General features: G+C 37.7%; 1 protein-coding gene across 1 annotated transcript in view; it reads left to right on the forward strand.

The window, feature by feature from the left end:
• The first annotated feature begins 1698 nt into the window (after window positions 1–1698).
• The window catches only part of IL23R (interleukin 23 receptor), a 78476-nt gene continuing 67959 nt past the window's right edge, over window positions 1699–12215 (forward strand). The window contains exons 1-3 of the mRNA XM_086394304.1: window positions 1699–1871; window positions 2950–3021; window positions 7006–7302. Coding sequence (XP_086250430.1) covers window positions 2952–3021; window positions 7006–7302 — 367 coding nt within the window. The 5' untranslated portion in view covers window positions 1699–1871; window positions 2950–2951. The remainder of the gene's footprint in view (window positions 1872–2949; window positions 3022–7005; window positions 7303–12215) is intronic.

Genomic DNA, 12215 nt, shown 5'->3' on the forward strand with positions numbered 1-12215 from the left:
TTCTTGAGAGTCCCTTGGACTGCAAGGAGATCAAACTAGTCAACCCTAAAGGAAATCAACATTGAATATTCATTAGAAGGACTGATGTTGAAGTTGAAGCTCCAATATTTTGGCCACCTGATGCAAACAGTCAACTCACTGGAAAAGACCCTGATGCTGGGAAAGACTGAGGGCAGGAGGAGAAAGGGGCGACAGAGGATGAAGTGGTTGGATGGCATCATCAACTCAATGGACATAAGTTTGAGCAAAACTCCTGGAGATAGTGAAGGACAGGAAGGCCTGGTATGCTGCAGTCCATGAGGTCACAAAGATTTGGACACAACTGAGCAACTGAACAACAGCCTGACCAGCAACAGTCAGGTGGTGGTGTGCTCCTGAGTGCATGGATGACAGACAGGAATATAGCCCACTATATTCTGCCATTGATCTAATTTTCCAGCTCAAATCCTTCAGCCTACAGAAACAACTTGCCAGTCCCAAACCATTGTTCTTGGTATGTGAAATATTTTCCCATACCCTTCTTCATAGTTGAGAAAATTGTTACTAGTCATTAAAACCCAGTTGACAGTCAAAGACACTCTTATTCGTGTATTCTGGTGATCCCCAGCTCCGACTGCTCATTATAATCACCAGGAGAGGCTTTTAAAAAATATTGATGCTCAACTTCCACTTACAGAAATTCTGATTTCACTGGGTACAATAATTTTGAGCATAGGAATGTTTAAATGTTCCCCCATAATGTTATAATGTGCTGGGTACTAAAGATACAAAAACTAAAAAGACAATATGGAGTTTCTGACTTTAAGAAATTCACTGTGGAGGAAATGAGTAAATTAACTGTCATTTACAATAGAAAGCTGAATGAAGAGTGAAAAGATACTCATGTAGAACAAATAAGGAGGTGAGAAGAAAAGGTGTGCCACAAGGTCTCCTGGTGATGCTTGCTAGAAACCAACCAAATAATTGATAATTTTCTTAAAATTTGGTCTTAGGATCCTGTTAGGGCTTTCCTGGTGGCTCAGCTGGTATAGAATCTGCCTGCAGCATGGGAGACTTGGGTTTGATCCCCGGGTTGGGAAGATCTCCTGGAGAAGGGAAAGGCTACCCACTCCAGTATTCTGGCCTGGAGAATTCCATGGACTGTATAGTCCATGAGGTTGCAAACAGTCGGACATGACTGAAAGACTTTCACTTTAGGATCCTGTTAAACCATGAATAAATAGTTTAAAGCCACTGATGTATAATTTTATCATTTTAAACAATGCAATATATAAAGCAGCTGTTCTGTAGTTAATCACCATTGTATCTTTAATGCCCCAAACAATACCTGGCACATATGAGATGCTCAAAAATGCTTGTTAACTAAATGAATGGTCAATAGTAGCTTTTAAACTTTCTTTTCTTTGTTTTTTTTTTTTTTCTACCACGGCTGGCTTTAAACTTTCTTTTCTTAAGAAATGGATTTATAATGGATATCAATGTTGGTTGCAAATTAAAACTAAGCATTGTATCTTTAGTGTCAAAGATTTTGATAGATTAAGCATAAATATGTGTTCTACTTCTTGGATGAGATTATTTCAAATTAAGGTGAGGGACAAAAAAAGAGTACTGACAAAGCAGTTCACTTTCAGTAATCTGGGTTTTCCCAAATAGTGACATAAGAGCCAGTCATTTTGAGTTGGACAGTTTTGAGTTCCTCTTCAAGAATCTGAAATGTAGGTCGGGGCTTTGTAGATATTTCCATTTGCCTCATCACTGAAAACCTGAAGTGATCGTTGACAGGCAGGCAGTGAGGAAAGAAGACATGACGCAGATAAGAGGGTAGCAGCCTGGCTCTGAGGTGGAATTATGTGCTTCAAACAGGCTGTAAGGTAAAGAGATAATGACCTCTGAATACTCAAAAACAGCTACATTTCCTTTTGGAAATCCATGGGCCAAGTTGTCTTATGAGTCTGTATGATATTTCATACAGAGTTATGATAGAAGCTGAATCTGTAATATTATCTAACATCATATTGCTTTAAATGATATTATTGTGTATACTCTATTAGGTGAGTAGTTAACTCCTAACTAGGAATATTTCACAGTTTCTTTTGTCTATTATTTACAAAGAGAAGATCTACTATTATTAACAAATCATGAAAGGGATCTTTATATTCATAAGTCACTGGGGACCTCAGTTTTTAAAAATGAAATATTGTGTGCCATTTGATGAGTTATGAGTTTTTGTTGTTTTATATGAAAGGCTCAGGTTTAATTAAATAACTGAATAATGCTGATTATTGAATAATTTAACTATTTAATAATGCATGTAACTGTTTAACTGAATAATGTAACTCCAGATGTAAACTAATGGCAATATTGTTTGGAATTTCTATAATGTGCTTCTTTTGAACTCTCTGCAGATAAAGGGGATTTCTGTAAATCTAACTGGTGATAATGTGTAAGGTTTTGTCTCACTTACTCTTTCTTCATTTTGAATGCTTTTCTTTTCTGGAAGTTCTGATCTTTTTGGCTTTTCCTGAAAGACTAATATTTCTGGAGCTTGATAGACATGTGAACCTGGTCAGAAGGATTGAGGATCATGAGTTAGAGCAGAAAGAGAGTTCTGATGAGAGAGACAAGATCAGGAGGAATTATATTTCATCAAGGGTCAAAATGTCTTATGAAGGTAATTCACACTGATTTTTGAAGGGTATAAAATCCCATTCTTTTGCTTTACTCCTCCACCTTATTATACCTCCCCACACCCCAGTGACTCTTCTTTGCCCTGTTTCCTTCTCCCTTCCCATCCTTCCTCCCTTCGTTCCTTTCTTCCTAATTAAAGTTTCTCATCAAAAACAACTGCTAGGAAAAATGTTATGCCTTTTAGTATTTTATTAAAATATTACAGTTTAAACATTTTTCATATTTTTCTAGAGAGCAACAAAGAGTTTTTTCTGCTTTCAGGCATGAATCAGGTCACAATTCATTGGGACGTGGTAATAGCTCTCTACATATTCTTCAGTTGGTGTCATGGAGGTACAGTATTTTTGAGTACCTATTGCTATTTTTTATTCAAATAAAATACTGAGTGTTTATTAGGTTCATGACATTATGCTCGAATCTCTGAAGAATAAAAATTATTATACTGGGAAAAATTATATGCACATAAAATTATGTGGAATGAAATGTGAGTCCAACCTCCCTCCTAATGCAAGATTCCTTTATCAAGCATCCTGACAGAGGTCTAATTCTTATATCAAAATTTCCATGAAGCAGTCTAATTCCAATATCAACATTTCCACAAAGCAGTTTATTATTTTGGTTTGGCATAATCTGTCTTTGAACATTTTTAACTTATATAACTTATCAAACATTTGAATTTTATTCAATTCCACAAACAATTTATTGATCATTACTCTGTGTTAGGTGCTGTGCTAAGCCTTGTCTTCCTCACAACAACTTTGTGCAGTAGTATTATGTGCTATTATTATTCTTATTTTGTAGTTCACACAAACAGCTGGCATTATGACAAAGGCATACACAGCTTTTAAGAGTGGGAGGTGGGAGATCATCAGAAGTTCAGGCAGGACAGCCATTGGCTCTTGAGAGTTTCTACTGAGGGCATTGCATCCTGGACAGGCGAGAGGGACTCATTTACTATGAGATAAGCAACACCAAAGGCTTCACATGTGGCTCAGTGGTGAAAGAATTCGCCTGTCAATGCAGGAGATGCTGGTTCAATCCCTGGGTAGGGAAGATTCCCCGGAGGAGGCCATGACAACCCACTCCAGTATTTTTGCCTGGAGAATCCCATGGACAGAGGAGCCTGGCAAGCTACAGTCCATACGGTTGCAAAGAGTCGTACACGACTGAGTGACTGAGCATGCACACACACACAAGCAACATCAAGGCAGGGTTTTAGATCTTGAAGGAAGTTTTGTAAATCATGCAACTTACTCAGAATAGTGACAAAAGCAAAACTATCTTCTGTAGGTTGGGACAAACTTATATTAGACATATAGAAGTAGTCCCACCATGAGAACTAGAATCCCTCCAGCAGGATATCAGACCCTTCCAGAGTCAGACCAACAGTATCCAAGAAGGTTTCGTAGAAATAAGACATCATTTACTTTTTCCAGCTTCTGGAAATATGCGAATGATAAGTCAGACTTCTGTTTATACATGGAATTCTCCAGGCAAGAATACTAGTGAGTAGTCATTCCCTTCTCAAGGGGATCTTCCCGATCCAGGGTTCAAACTCAGGTCTCCTGCATTGCAGGCAGATCCTTCACCGTCTGAGCCACCAGGGAAACCCGTTTATACATCTGAGTGATTAGTATGAAGCATAGAGAAATTAGACAAGTCCATATGATATGGTACTAGAGACTTTCCAGATGTTCATTAGAAATTATTCAATCTGCTGTAATATTTTTACTATCTTTTCCAAATTTTCTACTAGAATGATATTTTACCCCTTTTAAATAGCTTTGCTGAAATAAAAAAAAATAAACACTACGTTTAGCATTTTTCTGACCAACATCCTCCAAATTAACATATTTTGTATGACTTATTTTAACATATTAAAAAGAGAAATTAACATACTTTTGTATGACTTATTCTTACATAATCCAAGTTAACTCCTGCTGATTACTGATTTCTTTTTCTGAAAAATCATCGACTTATTAATTCATTCCCAAATGTTGTGAAGCTCAGCAGTCCAGTGTTTCTGGGGTTTTTTTTTATTCTATTTTTTAAAACCAAGATAACATTTATCCGAATTTGAAGTCTTCTGACGTTTTTAATATTTTCTGTGTATTCTTAAACACTACTCACGTTTCATGATAGTATTCAGATATTTTTTAAGGTGCTGAAGAAACAGTTTCTCTGAACTTGAATTGTTGACCTTCTTTAAAACAGGGGCTTCCCAGGTGGTGCTAATGGTAAAGAACGCCTGCCAATGCAGGATACATAAGAGATGTATCCAGGGTTTGATTCCTGGGTTGGGAAGATCCCCCAGAGGAGAGCAAGGCAAACTACGCCAGTATTCTTGCCTGGAGATATCTATGGACAGAGGAGCCTGGCAGGCTACAGTCCATGGGGTCACAAAGAGTTGGACAGTGACTCAGCATGGCAAAGCAGTCAGATGCTTTCTTAAAACTTCTTTTCATGTCTTTGGCTTCAAATTCCTATTGATAATGATGGAATTATTTTTATCACTACTTCAACATTGAAATATTTATAATTTATATGTGAATGCAAACTACATAAATGGACATACTCAATTACATTTATATTATAAAAGTTAATTTTTAAGCTTTGAATTCTAAAGATAAGGACTTTTAAAATTAAATACTGGCCTTTAATTATCACTTTGATAAGGTTTTAAGATATTCTAATGCTTAGAGTTTAGAATATTTAGAAAAAGCCTACAATGAATTTTCCTTGATGTGAATTTAACTTAATTGATATTGCATTACATTGTCATTTGAGTTTATGAAAATGCCTTTATTATTATTTGGCTATAAAAATAATACATTATTATATAATTTTTGTAACACAGAAATATTCAATTAAAAATAAAAATTAACACACAGAGATTATCATTGATAATATCTTAGTGTATCTTTAATTTAATGAATTAAATATAGCCCACCAGCCTATATTAAATATTTTGTTTTGAAACTTGCTTTTCAACTTAAAAATATATTCTGAACATTTCCCCATATTTTTAAATTAATGATGAATTTTAAGTGGTGGTCAAGCAATAAATTTTTGCAACTAGTAACAGTATGATTTCACTCATTAAGATCATAATTTTCTAATAAAAATAGCCCTTATCTGTAAAAGAAAGAAAGACTGAGTAGCTGAAGAATGGGGTTTGGATTCTTCACTACCAATTGTTATTTCTAATGTTACCTTTGAAACATAAGGTACCCTCAAAATGCCTCATTCCTCACCTTTAAAATAGAAGAGCTAATTATATTTGCACTTTAGACTGCTAGAGAAGCTGAAAAGCTGAAAGCTGACTCTAGGCTCGTGTAATGCTGTTGAACATCAACAGAACATGGTAAAAACACACTGATTAGCTAAGCAAATAAATGATACACTGAGTCCTAATGGTAAAAACACACTGATAAGCTAAGCAATTAAAGGATACACTGAGTCCTAAAACTCTTTTCCAGTGGAAATTATTCCATTCAGTTCACTTCAGTCGCTCAGTTGTGTCCGACTCTTTGTGACCCCATGAACCGCAGCATGCCAGGCCTCCCTGTCCATCACCAACTCCTGGGGTCCACCCAAACCCATGTCCATCGAGTCAGTGATGCCATCCAACCATCTCATCCTCTGTCGTCCCCTTCTCCTCCTGCCCCCAATCCCTCCCAGCATCAGGGTCTTTTCAAATGAGTCAGTTGTTCGCATCAGGTGGCCAAAGTATTAGAGTTTCAGCTTCAACATCAGTCTTTCCAATGAGCACCCAGGACTGATCTCCTTTAGAATGGACTGGTTGGATCTCCTTGCAGTCCAAGGGACTCTCAAGAGTCTTCTCCAACACCACAGTTCAAAAGCATCAATTCTTTGGCGCTCAGCTTTCTTCATAGTCCAACTCTCACATCCATACATGACCACTGGAAAAACCATAGCCTTGACTAGACGGACCTTTGTTGGCAAAGTAATGTCTCTGCTTTTTAATATGCTGTCTGCTGCTGTTGCTGCTAAGTTGCTTCAGTCGTGTCCTACTCTGTGCGACCCCATAGATGGCAGCCCACCAGGCTCCCCCGTCCCTGGGGTTCTCCAGACAAGAACACTGGAATAGGTTGGTCATAACTTTCCTTCCAAGGAGTAAGCGTCTTTTAATTTCATGGCTGCAATCTAATTATTTTTGACTGGATTATTTTGAATGAAATATTTGACTAATTATTCCATTAGTCAAAAACAATATTAAATGCAAAGCATATTTTTCTGAATATCTGGTTTTAATGTTTTACATGGAATTAATTATTTTATCTATTTGTTTTCCAGGGATTACAAATATAAACTGCTCTGGACACATCTGGGTAGAACCTGCCACAATTTTTAAGATGGGTATGAATATCTCTATATATTGCCAAGCAGCAATTAAGAACTGCCAACCAAGTAAGCTTTATTTTTATAAAAATGGCATCAAAGAAAGATTTCATATCACAAGAATCAATAAAACAACAGCTCGCCTTTGGTATAACAACTTTGTGGAGCCACAAGCCTTTGTGTACTGTACTGCTGAATGTTCCAGATATTTTCCAGAGACACTGATATGTGGAAAAGACATTTCTTCTGGATGTAAGTGTTGGGGTGCATTCAAAAGCCAAGTGAAAGTTAACCTAACGATTAACTGGTAACTACCAATATTGTCTAAAAATGGAGGCAAATTAATGTACTTCACTTCTTCTGTTAGTTTAATGTAGGTATTGCAATTTGAATGTCTCCAGGAGCCAGGTTGGTGAAATGTTGCTTTAAGAAGCTGGTGGGATCTATGCAGAGAGGAAAACACATAGATAGTTTACTGAGCACAGACAGTGTCCAGCTTCCGGGTCTCTGAGGATCCAGTATTCTTAGATCTTTTGGTTCTTCCAAAGAAGATGGAAGTGTAAATTTTCAATGTGAACTCTACAAACTTTTCAATGTTGCCAACATATTCAAAATACAATTTTTTAACACTATCCTGGCCGAACACAGGTTTTTAGGTATGTGAAAGGCAGCACCCTCAGATTTTCAGTGTTTTTATTTTCAACTATTTTCCACTTAACATTGTTTTCCAAACTAATATAAACCTTGAAGCAGATTCCATTGAGAAATTTTGAGGCTAAGATTTCGAAAGGAAAAAACAGTTGCAATACTAGCTTTGTATCTCTGCTATATTTCTTACCAGCTGTGTGACTTCAGGAAGTTGCTTAACCAGTCTATGCCTCAATTCCATGTCTGTAAAATGAGGCTAATTATATTGGTCAGGGTAAAGATCAAATTTCAATAACTTATTTAAAAAAGTATTATATACTTTAAACTATAATATTAATGTGCCTAAGCCCTTTTAAATGGAACCTTTTGATAAAACATGGGATTATTTTGATACAATTCCCTGCTCCTAATGTCACTGCCCCAATTGTGAATCATTGTTTGTTACTATAATTATTAAGAAAAAAATGAATTGTTAATTTTAAAAATATTTGCTAAATTCAATGTGTGTTCATAGTATCCTGAAGGTGTTTAAGTTACTATAGTAATATGGGCTGGCTTGTATAATTGCTGGGGACCAGCCCCAGCTGATCCAGGGTATTCGAAGGAGAGACGGCCTAGGCGACTATTTATATGCTAATTAGAGATATAGAGAACAATAGAATGAGGATAGCTCAGTAGGAAAATTCAGTGGAGAAAAGAAGCTGAGTAGCTTGGTTTACGCGGGAGACCAATAAAACTTCAAGACAAGAAGTTTGCACCACTTACGTAGGCCGCAGGCGCCCTCTTGAATAGCGGAAGGTGTCTCACCCTAGACACCTTCTCGAGTGGGTCTTAGAAGCCCAGGCATGATTAGTAAGCGTGGTGGGTTCCGCGCTCCAGATGGAGACTCAGCTGGAAGTTAAAGGGAAGAATGACATGGGGAGACCAAGCGCTGGTGAACAAGGCCCGTAGCTTTATTTTCAACAGGGGCTTTTATACCCTAAGTTACACATAGAGGATAATAGGGGATGCAAAGTCAGCAGTCTTTGATTCTTATCAAAAACCAAGGTTTCTTTCCTGCAAATTTATCGTATACAAATGGTTTAGGTGATTTACATCATCTTCTGGCCAGAAGGCCTACTAACATTTTATGACTCTTGACAAGGACTTATCAACAAAGACTTATTTTCTCTAAGAGTAATTATTTTAAGGTTTGGCACCATCTTCCAAAGATAAAATTGCATTCCTATAGGGCGGATGTGTAATGGGTTTACAACAAAGAAAGAATTTATTACCTTAAGGGTCTAAAGTTACTAACACCAAGGCCACTACTTATTTTTTCTACATACCCACTATTAATTGATACATATTCAAGGATACAATTCAGGGGATGTGAAAACTTGGCAACAAGCATTGACTCATCAATGAAATCCTTTACTAGTTTATTCTGACAGTTTTTAACTCTCTGAGAGGCTCTAAGCTATTTGAATATCTTAAGCTTCCCATGCCTCTGGAGGCTGGGAGACTGTAAACAATCGTATGCATAGCTGCAGGAGTCCGGGTAAACTTGTCAGGCGAGTTAGAGAGCCATCAGAGGGGTTTGGATTTAAACACTCCTAATTGCCCAGGAACTTTATTAATTGGAGCTGTAAGTTAACTCTTTGACAGAGAGAGCGAGATGGTGGTAGGGGACAGCCCCCAGTAAAGTCAGAGGTGAGAGCACAAAGCAATAAAGTAGGCAGACTCTGGTTTTTTGGGGGAAAATGCTCGAGAATATCCGGGGGGACTCCTGAGGCTCGATCCCGCCTTTGCGTATGCCGAGCCTCCTTCCTCATGACCTTTGTCACGAGTGGAATGCCTCACCGGCTCCCCGCATATAATTATATACTTAATTCTTGGTTCTACTATTACAAAAGAAAAATGTTAAGTTCAGTACTGTTTTAATCTAGAGTTTCATTCCCTACAGCATCTGGGCCCATTTTCAGTGAAAGATAGAGGGCTTTGGATCTTTGCTATGTTCCCTTTCTCCATACTTTTGAGAATCCAATCTGAGTTCTTCCTCATCTCCAGTCCTCACCTAGACAGACCAAGTCTACCTGGCCACCTCTACCTGTCCCTAAAGGGAGAAGAAGGAGGCTTTTTTGTTTAAAGTAAGGCCATTGTCCTGCTGGGCACCTGACCAACTTGCTTCAAGAAAGAAGAGCTATAGGAAGTAGCAGAGGTGAACTGAGGAAGGAAATTAATAGGTTTTGGAGTTAAAGAAAAAAATTTAGGCCTTAAAATAATAATAACATGCTAAACTTGCCCTAAATTGTGGGAACTGAAACCTCAAGTAGACATCTTATCTGATGTCTGAGGATTTCTTAGCTTGTCCGCATCCTCAGGAAACAAAAGTAACCCTCTTGCTTAATTACATTCCTATTTATCTTTGATGTTTGGGGGGTGGGTTGTTGAGAGAATATTTCATTGGAGAACAAATGAGCAACTGTCATGGTTTTGGGGAAAGGTCAGTTTTAATTTTAAGCCAGAGTAAGAAAGGAGGCAGAAGAAGTGTGGCCTCCTTCCCTGTGTTGCAGTTTGAGTGACCAGTGATGCCCAACCACTCTCCAGTGTTGGCTGAGCCTTCTGCTCCCAGACACAACCACCAGGCTCTGCTCAGGGCCAGGGAGTGGCCTTTTCTCCCCTTCTAGGACAACACATTAGAAGCACTTGTATTTTCTGCTGACAGCTGCTTAGAAAGAACATTACCCTTTCCACTTGTTTACTCTGTGATTTTGGAACTTTTTACATAGATCTCTGGTTATGAGTGTGAAAGTGTAACTGCCATGTAAGAATTTACTCAAAGCCCTGGATTCAAGAAACCCTGTGTTCGTGGGCTCTACATTCTTAGTAAACAAAACTTCCTATTGAAGTAGGTCAAGTAGAGGTTTTTGAGGGTTTTTGTGGTATTCTAGAAATCACACTGCTTTCACTGGATCACTTTGATTACAGGATACTCTTCCTGTGAGCTTTACCATGTCAACTTATCATCACTGCTCTGAACAAAACGATTATGTGTATTTTTTTAGACTGGAGACAAATCATACAAAATAAAGAGAAGATAAAGGAGTCATTGCTTTTCCTAAAAAGATATCCAAACATTAAAAGTTCCATACTTTGATGTGCAATTTGTGAAACACAAACTATTATCACAGTTTCATTTTTAGCCATAATCTTAGACTTCTTAGATTGTTATCTGTAAGTGTACACACATCATGAAAAGTATTCTATCAGAGTCACACCAGTCACAGGATAAAACACTTTAAGATTTCTCTATTCCTTTAAAAACACCAAATTAAACTATTCATTAAACAGTCATATTTCCACTGAATCATTAAAAAGTTTAAATATATATAACTTGAATTTTTGGAGAAGGAAATGGCAACCCACTCCAGTGTTCTTGCCTGGAGAATCCCAGGGACGAGGGAGCCTGGTGGGCTGCCGTCTATGGGGTCGCACAGAGTCGGACACGACTGAAGCTGAATTTTAATCATCTTTGATCTCTATTTATCATCTAATGAAAGTAGACTTATTATCCAATAAAAGGCCCTGAAAAGTTCTCTTTAACATTGCTACTCAGTCTTACTAGTGACACAATAGGCCAGACTGCACACTCTTTGAGTAAGGAATTATGGAGAGATCTTTGCCAGAAGCATTGTTTTTCTTTTCATTTTAAATTCTCCTCATTATCATTTTATTAATCAAACCAATCAAGCCATGAAATACACTTTACTTAGTGGTTAGTATGCACCAAAACTGTGTTAAATGACAGCAATTCAGAGAAGAGGAGATCACAGACTCTGCCATCAAGAAGCCCTCAGTTGAAAATGATCCTTGGCTAAACTTTGAATTAATAAGAAACATGGCTTGTGAATAGTAAGGGACCCAGTAGGAGGGGAGACATGTGATGGGTAGGAGAGAGCAGAGTATTCTCTGGCAGCTGGCTGTACAGCAGGTTTTTGCCCACAGACATTTAATAACCCAGCAGGTAAAGAATCTGCTTGCAATGCAGGAGACACAGGAGGTGAGGGTTCAATCCCTGGATTGGGAAGATACCTGGAGAAGGAAATGACAACCCAATCCAGTATTCTTGCCCAGGAATCCCACAGACAGAGGAACCTGGAGGGCTACAGTCCAATGGGGTTGCAAAGAGTCCAACATGACTGAGTGACTAGGCACACACAATGGAATCTAAAAACAATTTGGTCTTATTTTATATCTATATTCACATTCCCATCTTTACATAGCTTCATATTAACAAATAGCATGTTTATTTGCACATAAGTGTTTAATCTATTTGATCTTTTACAAAGTTAATTAGTTACCGGACATAACCCTGAGCATTCACTTCAGAGAAAATGCTGTAGAATAACATAGCCCAAAAGACTGATAGTTGTCTTTTATGATGGCCGAATCAAAAATACTCTCAAACTAGAGGGAAAAAATAACTTCAGCACAAATCACTGAAGGACCCCAGTCAATCAATATCCAAAATGATT

Source organism: Bos grunniens, chromosome 3 (genome assembly GCF_055505025.1).
Source record: "Bos grunniens cultivar Pamir isolate PY7600 chromosome 3, Bosgru_T2T1.0, whole genome shotgun sequence".
NCBI classification, from domain to species: Eukaryota; Metazoa; Chordata; class Mammalia; order Artiodactyla; family Bovidae; genus Bos; species Bos grunniens.